Source organism: Lepidochelys kempii, chromosome 19 (assembly GCF_965140285.1).
Source record: "Lepidochelys kempii isolate rLepKem1 chromosome 19, rLepKem1.hap1, whole genome shotgun sequence".
Classification (NCBI taxonomy): Eukaryota; Metazoa; Chordata; order Testudines; family Cheloniidae; genus Lepidochelys; species Lepidochelys kempii.
The window spans coordinates 5419754-5433185 of NC_136398.1; the positions used below are offsets into that span (position 1 = coordinate 5419754).

The following is a 13432-nucleotide window of genomic DNA, read 5'->3' on the forward strand; positions in this document are numbered from 1 at the left end:
ACGCTTCAAACTCAAACACCCCTTGACACCCCATGCTCAGACAACATGCCGCACATTCACCCACACCCCCCTGCTAGCTGCGTATCCTGCCCCCCATCAATAGACTCCCCTCAGTACCCCTCCAAGTTGAATCAAACACCTCAATGCACATATCTGAATACCAGCCATCTCCCCCTCTGCCCCAAACACCCTCAGCCCTGCTCACACCATAAAACATCAACATGCTCTCAGACACATAGATACACCCACCTCCCCAGTACATCCATCCCTGTATTTAGACGCACTCTACACACAGACACCATGCAAACCGGTGCACACCCTCCACACACACACTTTTCCTTCAGTCCTAAAAGCATTTTTAAAGCCACAAACCCTGCAGTTATTATGAACAGCCCCTGTGAGCCCCAAAACCCAGTGATAAAAATGTGGGCGCACCCCTGAGCCCTGTCTACACTACAACTCCTACTCATGCTACCACTCAGGAGCTGTCCTGCTGGAGAATTACAGATCCCATTTTTGCCAGTGCAGACAAAGCCTATGGGATGGCTTCTGATCTCATTTACACCAGTGTAAATTGGGAGTGACTCCAGTGGATTTACACTGGAGTAAACGAGATCCAAATCGGGGCCTATCACAGCAGCTGTGGTTAGAGAAATATGTGTTGTAGGCTGGCTTGGTACCTGGTGCCTCTACGTTCTGGGGGTTTCTGACCCTGATCCAATGCTCACTGATGTCTGATTTCAGTGGGACCAGGCCCTGTACGGAAAACTCTATGAGGCCACGTGCCCTTTTAGGGAGCAGATGGATTGGGGTGGGTAGGCTGGTAAACAGCAGCAGCCTGAGAAGCTTCCAGTCAGCCTGGATTTCTCATTGCAAATAGGACACCCTGAGCTTCTGTGCAAAGGGATTTGGAGGCAACAGAAATGGGTCCAAAGGATGTTAGCAGCATGCAGAGCTGAGCCCCCGCCGGACTGTGGGAAGCAACTCTGCATAAGAAGACGCCTCTCGGGTCTCTAAAGGGCCTTTCCGGCTCACGACAGAGTTAATAACAAACTGTGCCGAGTGCAATAATAGGCCCAGATTCGGTAGAATAAGTCCCAGCCCAATTCCTCCTCATCCTGCTGCCAGAGATCAGAGTTAACCTAAAATCCCACTCAGATTAAAGACCTTCAGCTGGAGAATTCCCAGCCCTCTGAGCTCCCTCTAATGATCTGGGGCCTCAGGCGGGGTGGCTGCATCACTTCAGAGCCACCGGGCAACTACCCAATGGCCCCACGCAGGGTCTAGCACAAAGGGACGAGCTGGCCCAGTGAGCGGATGCACCAGCCATTCCTCTCCACTGTCACTGTGCTCTGATCCTGCTCCAATTCCCGCAGCCGAAGGAGTTCGGGGGGGTCAGCTGTTGTCCCCCCAGGCTGTAAACACACTGCACTGCACAGCACAGCACAGCTTGCCACCTCTGGTCGGCTCTCAGAGCTCCAACAGCAGCGGGGGTTTGCGAGGCAGGCCCGAGGGGCATGGCAGACATGAGAGGGCAGGCCAGGAATGGAACCGTGGAGGGGACGGCAGGACAGGGTTGAGGTGCATTGGCGGAGCTGGGGAGGAGGGAGCCCAGGGCTGCAGTAGCAGGGGGCCGGCATGAGAGGACCCAGGTGCCCGGGCGGGGCTGTGGTGGGTGGGGCGGCAGGCGTGGACTAGCCGCGGGTTCGTGCTGCTGCCGGTTGGGAGGGAGCGTCGGCGGAGCTGTGAGCGGGGGAACGACTGGAGCAGCGGGGAGGCTTCGGCGGGGTGCTGAAGCACATGAGCGGAGCGTTGTGGACAAACAGCTGCCTTTGCATAATCTGAGCAAGGCTGGAAACATGAAGCACCCTCTGGGCTACTTGTTTCTCGAGCCGGCCCTCCCACCTTTGGGACGAGGGCTGTTTCGGAGAGCGCTTTTGATGGCCCCTGGGGCTCTCCGTCGGGCTCAGCCATTCTACTGCACGGTCCCCTTTCTGTGAGTCTCCCCTCCACAGGTCAGACAGGCGGGAGCCATGACAAGTCTCTGCTCCCCAGAACTGTCTCCTCACTGGCCTATGGGAGGTGCTCCAGACACCAACAACCCCCCCTCCGACAATGCTCAACCCCCCTCCCCCCACTTTTTATCCCCTTCCCCCCTCCTCCTGCCCCGACACATGAAGGAAGGATCATTTCCTCCTCTGAGATCAGCTGTTTCTTCCCACCTTAAAGACTACATTTCCCATCAGGACCCTCTTCCTTTTAGCCTTGCGGTTGGACTCCAGTTCATGAATATTCATATATAAGCCAGGCAACTGTGACTCCAGCCCCTGGATCCCATGCACACGACGGGATCCCTGAGGATGGGATGGGATCTGGAAGCTCAGGACGAGGGCTAAGTTCACGAAGCACAGCCGTGAACAGGGGAGTCTGGAGCAACTAATCAAAGGTGCAGAATGGGAGGCAACTCTGTCATCTACTAAGCAGCTGTGAGAAGAGAATGTGATTGTACTCACATCAATGCCTGGCTTCCCGGGGGGCCCGTCCGGACCTGGAACGCCTGGTTCCCCCTTGGAGCCCTTTAAAATAGGCATTGGGAAAAATTAAAGTCAACGTCCTGAAAAGGCGTGGAAATCAAAGCATGTCGGAGAGCTGGTAGCATACTCACCGGGGTCCCAGCAGCGCCTGGCGGGCCTTTGTCACCCTAGGGAAACAAGAGATCATTATAAACAGGAAAGAATCCTGGGCTTCTGCAGAGCCTTCCATTCCTGAGTGCCGGATGGATGGTCTGCGGAGCACACCCAGGTGGATGGCCTGCGGAGCACACCCAGGTGGATGGCCTGCGGAGCACACCCAGGTGGATGGCCTGCCACAGCGGAGAATCGTCAGCCCCCAAGACTGGAGGCAGATCTGCCCTGCTGGAGGATTTCTATCCAGGCAGGTGTCAGTCTCCAAACAGCTTCCTCTCCCCATCTGGGTTACCACACGGGGACTCAGGTCTGCTGCCAAGCCGCTTCTTCGGTGTAAAATTCAAACAGGGTCCCATTTAAGAGTCATTCAAAAACTGACGGAGCAGGAGCAGTGAACGCATGGGGAGGGGACAGAACTGAAGGGTAAAGTGAGCTGGAGAGGTTGGAGCAGCAGGCCGGGAGAGGAGAGCTGGTCCCAAATGCTGCAACCAGAGAGAGGAACTAAGCACATACAAGCTAGGGGGGTGTATCCCAGCTGCACCACCTGCCCCTTGCAGTAAAACAGGTTTGTCTCCAGGGTTTCTCCGCATGGTGCTCTAATATCCCTCTGCTCTGCAACCAAGGTCTCTGGGTGCCCCGGGGATTAGAACCAGGATTCGTGCTCAAGGGTATCTTAACTTTAAGAGGGGAGCCATACTGTGGGCTAGTTTGGGAATTGCTGGCCTAAAGGGATTGCTCCACCCTGCCTTGAAGGGCAGCCCCCTCTGGGATGGGATGTGGCAGCTGTGGAACACAACACAATGCACCAGCTTAGGACCGGGTGAGAAGAAAGCTCTAGTCAGTTGAAACCAGGGGGAGGAATTCAGGGGGTGCAGAATGACCCGAGTTGGAATGTGGCCTGTCTGACGAGGTAACAAGGCGCCTCACAACCCAGGCTTCACTCATATTTCTCACCCAAGGGCCGGTGTCTTAACACGAGGACACTGGGGCAAACGCGGATTTGATCTGGGCTGGCTAGTTCAAGGGGACTGCCTGCATTGGAACGAAGTGCAGTTTAGTACTTCAGTCCTGCTTTAAGGGATGACAGCACCAGGCACCAGGCCTCTGAATGTCTGAACCAGCCCCTCTCACCCACTCCTGCTGGGGCCCCAAAAAGAGAAACAGACTTTCAGTTCTGCACAGAGCCCTCAGGAGGCCTCAGGTTCTCTAAACCTGCCAAGAAAAGTGCATCATTAGCCCTCCGATGAGCTAGCCCTAAGCAGCACTACATGGTTACCTAGCTGCCTGAGATGAGAAGAATCCTTCATGGGCTGCACGTGATCACACTGGTCTGGAGATGACGCTCACCACCCAAATCAGGCCGCACTCAGCCTGTCCAGACTAGAGCAGGCTTGGTCCAAATGCTCCACAGGATTTTGGAAGAGAGACAGTTCGTCAAAAGCCATTGCTCTTCTCCCCCACCCTGGCTTCCAGCTTCCAGGGGGTGGATCCCAAGGAGAAGGACACAGCTACATTCAGTGTATAAATAGCACCAAAATCCCACACCACGGATGGTGCGTCTCTCTGGAGGGGCTGGGCCCAGAGAACAGGTCAGTTCTTGATGACTTACAGGCCTGGCCTATCTTCCAGGCACCCTCCCTGAGCCTCGGGCGGAAAGCCTCAGGCACCGCACGCCCTTCAGAAACCTCACCACTGCATCCCCAGTGAGCAGGCAATCACCCCATTGCTCCAAATGCCCCGATCCCTCCCCCTGCACTTTCAAACCCCAGATGAACCCGTTCTGTCTGCCCCAACCGCATTTTCAATCATGCTCCCTGCAAGAGCCACGTGTAGACCCTTTCCCTCCACCCCTTCTTCCTCCCTTAGGATCCCCTCTGCACTTCTCATCTTTGGGCCCAACCCCACAAAACCCTCCCTTTGAAATCGACGGGAGCTGCCTGAGTGGGGGAGCCTCAGGATTGGGCCCTTTGCTTGGCGCTTGATGCAGATGGCTTTACTCCAGGCTTGTTGCATTTCGGTACATTTCAGAGACGTTTTACTCATTTCTGACAGCACCCTGAGCGATTTGGCCGGGGCTCCAGGGAGCAGGGAAAGAGGGGCTTTGCAAATACAGTTATTATTTTAATTATTAACCATTCTGAACCAGATTTGCAAAGGTATTTTGGCGCCTAAAGGTGCAGATAAACATCTAATGGGATTGGGAAAATCCCTTAACTCCCATTGATTTCAAGGTGCTTTTGAAAAAAATCTCACCGGGTAACTAGCTGCACTTTTAGGGATCTAAAGACCCTTGAAAATCTGGCCCTTGGAGACAAGTCTGTCCCTCCTGGCTATCAATTTGTATCCCAGAAAAAACAGCCTTTGCAGATCCACAGTCTAGTGACTTCAGAAGGGACAACCCTTGCCCAGACTACTCTGAAACGGACAAAGAAAGACGATGCTGAGCCCTTGCGTCTCTTTTAAGACACAATGGTGGATGCCCTTATTTTTATCCATATTGCAACAGAACTCAGAGGCCCCGATCAGGACCAGGGTCCTGTTGCACTGCTCGCTGCACAAACACATGGAAAGAGGCAGCCGCGTGCTGGCGAATCTAGGAGAGCCGGCAATGAGAGGGTTAAAATATAACTGTTCCAGTTTCTCTTCCCTGACCTGCCCTGCATTGTTGGAATGAAGGGGTTTGGGTCCTCTGAGTTTAAGAGGGTCTGTGCCTTTTATTTCCACCACTAGGCAAAACAGCAGCTCCTGGCTAGTTGCAGAGACCCATAGATGTGAAGGCCACAAGGAAACTAACCTGGTTAGTTTCAGGACGAAGCTTGGTAATTTCATTAATAGAATTACATGGCCAGGGGGCCTGTGATGGCAGAGGGCTGGATGAGCCAGGGGGTCCCATCCACTCCTTTGTTCCCTATTATCCTGACCTCCTGCATACCACAAGCCAGAGAACATCATCCGGTGACTCCTGCAGCCAGCCCAGTGGCATGACAAAGGCTGACTCTGCGGAGGTGTGCATGTCAAGCCCGATCCTGCTGCTACAGGGAGTTTTATCATGGACTTAACTGGAGCCAAGCGGGGCCCTAAATTAGGAGAGGAGGGATCTTTGCAGAAGGAGCTCCATCCTACCGCACACAGAGACCAGGGGTTCAGCACACAGACTGTGCACACCTCCGCCCTCTGCTGGCCACAGCTGGGAAGTGCCACTATGTACCCTGACACAATGCCCCTCTTTGTCCCTGCCCCTCTCCTTCCCCCACCCCTTGCTCAGGCTAGTGAGCTGTGTACTCACATCAGTGCCGTCGGATCCTGGCACTCCTGGCGGACCCGGGGGCCCCCGGGGGCCGGGCTCTCCTGGAGGACCTCGCTGCGGGAAAGGAAAGAGAAGCACACGTTCCCGGTCAAGAGAATGCCCCAAGTGGAGAGCTCACGGCCCTGCTAACCCAGAGAGACATCTGGACTTCAGATCACAGTTTGCAGGCTGGCGGGGCACTCAGAGCAGCAGGGAGGCCTGGTGTGAAGCTCCAACCGTCGGCCATGCGAACAGTTCCGTGCCATGGGGACCCCTTCCCCGAGACACAAAGCAAACAGCCCAGGGCCTGGAAAGTGACAGCTGCTTCTCCCCGTCCAGAGCTGCCCTTGCAAAACAGCCCATCCAGGAGCAGTTTTGTTCTGACTGGCAAAGGAAGCAGGCACGAGGCTTCTCCCCCGTAGCTGGGGTTTATATAGGGATGAATGGGGCAGGCCAGGGACAGCATCTAAGCAAGCTGGTCCCTGATTCTGCTCCTTGTTCTCAAACAGCCCAGCCAGGGTTTGCGTTTTCTCCTTTACAGAGTGAAACCCAGAGCCTGACTCTGAGCTCAGGCACACGGGGGTAAATCAGGAGTAGCTCCATGGAAACCAGTGGAATTACAGCAGTGTGTGTGTGTGTCGGAGATCAGAATCATGCTTCCACCCACCCATCCCGCTTCCAAAAGGCAACTTCGATCTTAAGGATGCGCTTTAAAGTAGCCTCTGTTTTTGCAGCTCACCTTAGTTGATCCAGAGTTAAAGATGCAGGCTGAACTATCCAAAGTTGCTATGGGGATTTAGATGCCCCAGTCCCAATAATTTTAAAGGCAATGGAGTGTCCAAATCCCTTGGGCAATTTTGCAAAATCTCACAGTCTTAAACTCTGCTAGGGGACTTAATTGTGCCAGCCCCTTGGTGAAACACTTAAGGCACGTTCCACAGTATCTTTGCAATCTCACAACATGCTATTTAGCCCATGTCAAGAATAGGGATCTCTGCAGAAGCAGCCTCATCTGCAGCCTTGAGGCTTTTGTGGTAGGAATTCCACAAATAAATCCCTGCTCCCCTCTTGGGGCGTGCTAAGGAAAGAGAGACTAAAAGCAGAGATGGAATTCAGGGATTCATGGAAACAAAAACCAGACGGGCTGGTTGCATCTGACATGGCCAGCGACAGCTCGGGGCTTTGTTCTTCACTCATCAGTGCTTATTTATTCTAAAGAGAAGAGGCCAGTTGGTTTTGTACATTTGTTAGAAAGAAAAAGAAAAAAGATCATTATTGCTCCTTATATGTAATAGCAGCCAGCCAGCAGGAGAGAGCAAAGTTTCCTGGAAGTACCCAATGAATAGGCACCTTTGTCCTTGCCAAATGTTTCTTTGTTTTGAGGGCTCCCAAGCCCTAGGCGCTGTTGTGGACTCAAGCCCGCCCCTTGCAGTGGATTCAGCTTGCTCCCAGGCTACTACAAGCCACGATGCATCCACCACAAGCCTCTTCTGTGCAAGAGACTGTGTGCTCCAGCTCTCTGTCAAGGGAGAGCTTCATTCAGAGCGGCCCTGTTCAGCTCTGTCCCGTCTTCTCTCCCACTCGCTGCTTGGAACCTTTCTTTGGAAAATGACACTTCCACTTAAAAAAGTATTAATTTTCATTTTTCTTTTGTTGGCCAAAAAAAAAAAGCCAGTCTTGGGGGTAAGAGCTCAGCAGGGGTGTCCCTCTGTAGCACTCAAATTGGGGGCAGAGGGAGTATTTCCTTCCATTACTAACCCATCCCCTAACAGGGCTAGCTTATCTCTGGCACCTAAAGACACTTCCAAGGAGCACCTTCCTTCTCTTTAGAATGCCCCAGGTTGTATCTGAAGAAGTGAGCTGTAGCTCACGAAAGCTTATGCTCTAATAAATTGGTTAGTCTCTAAGGTGCCACAAGTCCTCCTTTTCTTTTTGCGAATACAGACTAACACGGCTGTTACTCTGAAACCAGGTTGTATGATGCTTCCAAAAATCATCAAGGGGGATGAGGGTGGGGGAGAGAATATCCCCAACCTGGCTTCATCCCTGCTAGGGCTTTATCCCCATTATCCCTCTTCGCAACTATCCAGGGACCTACAAAAGGCCTGCTGCCTCTCTGCAAATCCTTCCATTCAAACCCTTCCCTAGCAGTGGCTAATGAACGCAGCCCTCCTCCCAGAGTCTGGCTGACACCAAGCAGTTCTGCAGCAACTCAATTGCAGCAGGATTCCACCTAACCAAAAACACGTAGGCACGGCCCCGAGGGGACAGGAGGCAAAAGACACGGATGGTGAATGAAAGAAAACCTTGTGAGTCTGAAAAACTCACAAAGAACCGTGCCACTCAGGTGTCAACACAGGCGCTCCCTTTCTCCAGGGCCCCCTCATTCTCCCGACAGAGATGAAGATGGTTTCAAGTAGTTAGAAGTTATTTCGGGGTATGGGGGCTCTGGATTCCCCCTGGGAATTTCCCTATGGATTTTCCCTGGGCTAAGCACTGCCGGAATGGGAAACTAGCTGAAAGCTCATAGAAAAATAAGAGAAGGCAAAGAATCAGAAAGCAGCTCAGCGTTGCAAGCAATTTGACAAAGAGCTCAACGTTTTACAGTGGGGTGCAGACAGGGGACAGTTCCCCAGCCCCCCAGCCCAACCCTGACACATTCCAAGCATAAGGATATAAAGGAGAACACTTACAAGCTGAGCCAGGCATAGGCAGGTGGCTTGGAGGAGAAGGCAGAGTTTTAGGCTACCAAAGCAGTTAGCCATGGTGAGGGCTTCTGGCTAGGTCAGAAGCAGGGAAGTTTCCCCTTCTGCTAGCTGAAAGTCCAGGTAAAGCCAGCCAGCCAGCCAGCCAGCCCTCAAATGCACAAGCTTGCAAATCCAACAGCTGGACAGGCTTTTGCAATAGCCTGGAGGAGGAGAGAAGGTGGGGCAGACTCATTAATATGGAGCAGCTTCCTAGTTGAGGGCAGAGAGATTGGCTGGGAGTCCCCTTCACGCCCTCCTCTGTCACATGAGACCCCGGGGACTAGCTGTAGTTCATGGCTCAGGTGAAGGGGAATTTCTTCCAGGCAGGGCAGGCCAGGGGAAAGAGTCTAGCCAGAGATCCTGTGCTTTCGAATTGAATGAGAGTCACTGGTATAAAACGGCTGTAAAATAGCACAAGGGCTGTGAAAGAAGCCTACAGCTTAGACAGAAAATTCACCGCTAAGGCTAAGGCGGTGTTTGTGTAGCATCACGCTGCTAAGCAGGTTGGGCCTTGTTTGGCCCTTGGATGGGAGACCTGTAAGAGGCAGGTGAGTACTCCAGGGCGTGGGAAGAGTGACTCCTGCCTCTGAGTCAGGGCTGGTCTCAATGCTGCGGTGCTAGCCGAAGCAGTGGGGGGGACTGAATCAGGGGCGATCTCTTGTCGGTATCAATGCTGAGCTGAGGCGTGATCTCTCCTCATGATTGGGGGGGAGGGGTGTGACTCCAGAAAAGGGGTGCGCTCCCCTCTGAGTCAGTGCTGACCTCAGTGTCGGGCTGCAACACCTGCTCTCTTTTGGCTGACGTGTAAAACTGGGTCCTGATGAGTCTGTGCAATCCACAAAAATCAATGTTAGCTAGAAAGGGGCCACAGTTCAGATTCAACCCCCTTTGAATTTCAGTGGTGATCAGGTCCAAATCCCCAGATTTTAATCTGCCCTTTCGGTTTCATTGTGGGTCGAACCGGGGAGCCCTTTTCCCCTGGTTCTGGTTCAGATGGGGCTGACACGTCCCAAGAACTGCAGTTCACACACAAGATGTTGTTCCAAGACAGTGAAACGCCCACAGGGTCAGTGTATCTAGCAGGTTTCAGAGGAACAGCCGTGTTAGTCTGTATTCGCAAAAAGAAAAGGAGTACTTGTGGCACCTTAGAGACTAATCAATTTATTTGAGCATGAGCTTTCGTGAGCTACAGTTCACTTCATCAGATATCTAGCAGGTTTCTGTCCCTCTGGGCATCTGTACAAAGTCTAATCTGAACCCAATCCCTAACTCCTGATTTCACTTCTAATCTAACCCTCGCCCTCCGAACCTGTTTCAGACCTGAAGGCCACCCGTTGGGCCCATCTGCCACAGACACATTGAGCCACTGACTGTCCAGATGGAATCAGTAAGAAAGCAGGCTTCCTGGGGACTAAAATAGCAGAGGCCTCTCCATTGGGAAGGCTGCCAGAAAGTCACTGAGAAATTCCTCATTGGATTCTGAGTGATGTAGGGAAAGGAAGGAGAGAAGCTATGCTAGGAATTCACCCGGACCTTATGCTCCGAGTAGAAAGGAGGAGATGGGCCAATTTCTGTAGGAAGAATGTGCTCATCACAGATCCTACATGGTGCCAGTGTAACCCACTGGTGAGTGTGTTACAAGTCCTGGTCGGTGCTGATCCGTAGAGCATATGAGTTGTTACAGCCACGATCTATGGTGCTTTGGCTCATGCTGGACTTGCCTGTGCTCTTTTTTCTTTAAGCTCTGAAGATCCCTGCTTCAATCGTGTGTGTGTGTGTGTGTGTGTGTGTGTGTGTGTGTGTGTGTGTGTGTGTGTGTGTGAGAGAGAGAGAGAGAGAGAGAGAGAGAGAGAGAGCCAGGCCGGTACCCATTACACCAGCAGGGGGGTTTATCTAGCTGGGGTGCTCAGAGTAGCCCAGCACTTGGCTACACACTCTTGCTGAGCATTGAGACATGGAATTGGGTCTGGCCAAAGATCCACCACGACCAGCAGCCTGCCCCAAATTCCCAGGTCCTAAGTGCAGTGGAAGTCAGTGTTGTGAACTCTCATGAGTTTATCCTAAGCCTTGTGGTCGTCAGTGTTTTCCTTAAAGCCTCAGCTGCTGGAGTCCTGAGACCCTCAGATCTCTCCTTTTTTTTTTTTTTTATTACACAAAAGGAGATTTCTACCCTGGTGGTTCCAGAGAAAAGCTGGGAAACATGCACTTGAGTAACTTAAGGCTCAAAAAACAGAACGTAAAGAAACAGAACCCAACATTTATTATTTTAAAAAAACAATCTCATGACTTTTAAGACCCTCTCACGATTTTGGGGGGCCAGACTCAGGATTTTGAATGCTTGGGGCTGGCAGTAGTGAGAAGTACTTCTGGCTTACCCAAGAAGGTAATTATACCTGCTAACATTAAAAAATGATCAACAGCATGTCTTTTTACACAGCACATAACTAGTTCCAACTATTAGGCCACATGCCGCCGTTACAGGGTGAACTGTGTTTTAGGCCTCTTTGCAATCCCTCTTCAGTGCACTGCTCGGATGGCAGGTGTGGCTTCCTTCCGCTTTCTCTGGTGAAACACCGCAATTCAACCCTTCTTGGACTGGATCTCTGGTGGAACACCGCAATTCAACCCCTCTTGGACTGGATCTCTGGGTCCCAACCCATTTCCTAAACATAAGAACACGATAGGCCCGGCTGTATTTGGCAATGACAAGAAAACTTCTGTCCGGGAGCCTGGGACCCGCTGTTGGTTAAAGGGACCCAACCACGACTTCTTCCAAACAAGCATATTGTTTATTCACCAAAAGGTACATAGCCAGCAGAGGAAAGGGTTAAAACAACAAAAGTCCGGATGCGTCTGGTCTCACCTAACTTTATCCTTTCTTTAAGTTTTGGTAAGTTTCACTTAACCCAGCTACCTCCATCTCAGAGCTGGGAGAGACAGCCCCTGCTGTTGCATTCTCTGATCAGTGTCACTTTCAGCAGCTGCTCCCTAACTTCCTCTGCAGGCAGAGGTTTTTAATGGTTTCGTGTCCTTTGATCCTAAATTCTGGTCTTGGGAAAATAAATCTGTTAACCTGGCTGGAGCCAGGTAGGTAGACATTTCCTGATTAATAGCTCCCCCATTGTCCTCTTAAGGACACTTGGTAATCTCTCTGGAGGTATCTTTGTCATTGGTTCATTTCCCTCTTGATCTCTCTAACGGCCTCCTTTGATTGAACACCATGTAGTCAGATGGAATAATATCAAGCAGGTAAACTGAGGCACATATGCTACTAATACAAAAAGAGATCTCTCTCATTCTCCACTCTGCACCCCTTGCCAGAGTCAGCAACAGAACCAATCTCATTTCTCAGTCTCTTACTCTGACCAGTAGATCACACTCCCCTTGATTACTCACCTGCCAAAATTCAGCCTGTTGCAGGTAAACAAAGGAGGAATATTTTATTTTAAAAGGGGTTTTGTGAGGATGTGTGTGTTTAGCTTTGCAGTCTGTGCACACACTCTGCTATTGATCCAGAATCTTAAGCCGTTTATGTGTGTTTTGGCACTTCGCTGTTCACCTTCAAAGGTTGCACTGGTCACTGTAATCAGAATATTTGTTGTTTGCAAGCCAGCTTTTGAAAGAGACTAGCACTGGGAAACAAAATATGCATGAACTGGTCAGTGCAGTGGGGAGATCTTCTCTATCTACCTTAAATGCTACTATGGCCCCTTTCCCTTTAGGGTCTATATACAGAAACAAGGGGTGATTCCCCAACAAATTCAAAAGTTTAATTCAACATCACAGAACTGGCCTCTGTTGGAAGTCAGTGGTGCAGCTAATTACTAACCACAGTGGGTAGCTAATAGCAGTAGAAGCCATTTAATTGGGAGCCCCCAGTGGATGGCTTATTGTCCTAATCAAAGGAAGATGCTGGGATGGGGGAAGGTTGCAAGTCTCAAAATTAAATTATATTATGTATTAATTATTCAGAGACCTGAGTTCTACTCCTGGCTCTGCCTCTGACTTTGGGCAAGTCACGTCACCTCTCGGTGCCTATATTTCCCCTCCCGCCCTTTCCCTGCCTTATTTATTTATATTGAAAGCTCTCTGGGGCAGGAACAGTCTCTTGCTAGGTGTCTATACAGCACCTAGCACAATGGGGCCCTGGCTTCATTTGGAGCCTCTAGGCCCTTTTGGAATACAAACAACAGTTATTATTATTTTGTATTACGGTAACGCCACCAATCAAGTTTGGGGCCCATTGCACTAGGCGCTGTACAGATGCTGAGTAAAAAGACAGTCCCTGCCCCCAAAAACTAGATGTAGGTTATGACAAAGATGCACCAGGTGGGGAGACAAGGAAAGTGGGGGAAGGGAGGAGACATGGTAACAGCAAAGTAAGCAAGTTATTGTACAACCTTCATAGCGTTCGATGGGAGCTGCAAGCGTGCAGCACCTCCTAAAATTCCAGCCCTCAGTGAAAAAAGTTCCACCCTATATTACATTACAAGGGATGGAAATGCACTTTGTTGCACTTGTCCTCCTTTTGATGTTGCAGAGATGGACTGAGCAGTACTGTATTGCTAGTCTCCCTTCCCACAGTTTTCAACCACATTTTGGCATTCTCCGTGGTCCTTTCCATGCTGCGTGACAGAGGAGAGCATGCGGCCCTTGGGAGATTAAGGACCAGATGCTCAGGTGGTGGAAATCAAAACCAATGGAGGGATGTG

General features: G+C 51.3%; 1 protein-coding gene across 1 annotated transcript in view; it reads right to left on the reverse strand.

Annotated features, from left to right (window-relative positions):
• Positions 1-8791, reverse strand: part of COL9A2 (collagen type IX alpha 2 chain) — a 40984-nt gene extending 32193 nt beyond the window's left edge. Inside the window, exons 1-4 of the mRNA XM_073317498.2 lie at positions 8667-8791; positions 5974-6048; positions 2666-2701; positions 2514-2576 (exon numbers count right to left, since the gene is read on the reverse strand). Coding sequence (XP_073173599.2) covers positions 2514-2576; positions 2666-2701; positions 5974-6048; positions 8667-8738 — 246 coding nt within the window. The 5' untranslated portion in view covers positions 8739-8791. The remainder of the gene's footprint in view (positions 1-2513; positions 2577-2665; positions 2702-5973; positions 6049-8666) is intronic.
• Positions 8792-13432: the final 4641 nt, after the last annotated feature.